The sequence below is a fragment of the Ceratina calcarata genome, unplaced genomic scaffold (assembly GCF_001652005.2).
Source record: "Ceratina calcarata isolate Rehan_Ccalc_2016 unplaced genomic scaffold, ASM165200v1 scaffold535.2, whole genome shotgun sequence".
NCBI classification, from domain to species: domain Eukaryota; kingdom Metazoa; phylum Arthropoda; class Insecta; order Hymenoptera; family Apidae; genus Ceratina; species Ceratina calcarata.
Genome location: NW_017176510.1, coordinates 40038 through 40706, shown reverse-complemented (window position 1 = coordinate 40706; position 669 = coordinate 40038). Strand labels below are relative to the sequence as shown.

The 669-nt window shown below is 46.0% G+C and overlaps 1 protein-coding gene across 1 annotated transcript in view; it reads right to left on the bottom strand.

Annotated features, from left to right (window-relative positions):
* Window positions 1–74: 74 nt before the first annotated feature.
* Window positions 75–669, bottom strand: part of LOC108628661 (adenylate cyclase type 5) — a gene marked incomplete at both ends in the record, with an annotated part of 40434 nt that continues 39839 nt past the window's right edge. Inside the window, one exon of the mRNA XM_018030737.1 lies at window positions 75–194. Within this exon, the coding sequence (XP_017886226.1) occupies window positions 75–194 (120 nt within the window). The remainder of the gene's footprint in view (window positions 195–669) is intronic.

Below are 669 nucleotides of genomic sequence, written 5' to 3'. Positions count from 1 at the left end.
AAACAATTTTCCAAAAGGCGATGTTGCTAAAGTGCATGAAAGTGCGGGTGGGTGATCGATCACGGGGCACTTACGTCAGCGAAGACACTGCAATAGCAGACGTCGTTGGGGTCATCGATGCTACGGAACGTGACGCTGGAATTGTCGAGCGATTCGCTCCTATTCCCGCATTCCCGGTTCCTGGCCAATGTGAGCTGCAAGGACAAGATCAACAGTGACGAATTGGATTATTTATCGCTCTCCTCGATCTCGCAGAGCCACCTCGAGGGGCCGACACGACGATCTGTCGCGGCCCGATTGCTCGTAAACCGGGCTTATAATCTCCGAGGAATGGCCGGATCGATCGGCGCCTACGTCAGTGATGGATGACGCGTGGAGCTGTTGACTTTAGGGTGCTTAATGACGCCGATCTTCAGGATTATTACCATGGTAATATGCTTTTATTGGAGGTTTGCGGGTTTACGAGGAGTTGATCAATCTTTGGCTTGCGAGCTCGAGAAGCTAATTGCTTGATGCAATGAAGATTATTAATGATGCAGTTTAGAAGTATTAAGATAGCATGGATAAAAATTGATTCCATGTTGGTATCTTTAACACTAGATTGCCCAAAGAAGTCATTTTGACTGGTTTTGGGCAAATGTACAAATAATAATGCATAAATTATTTTTT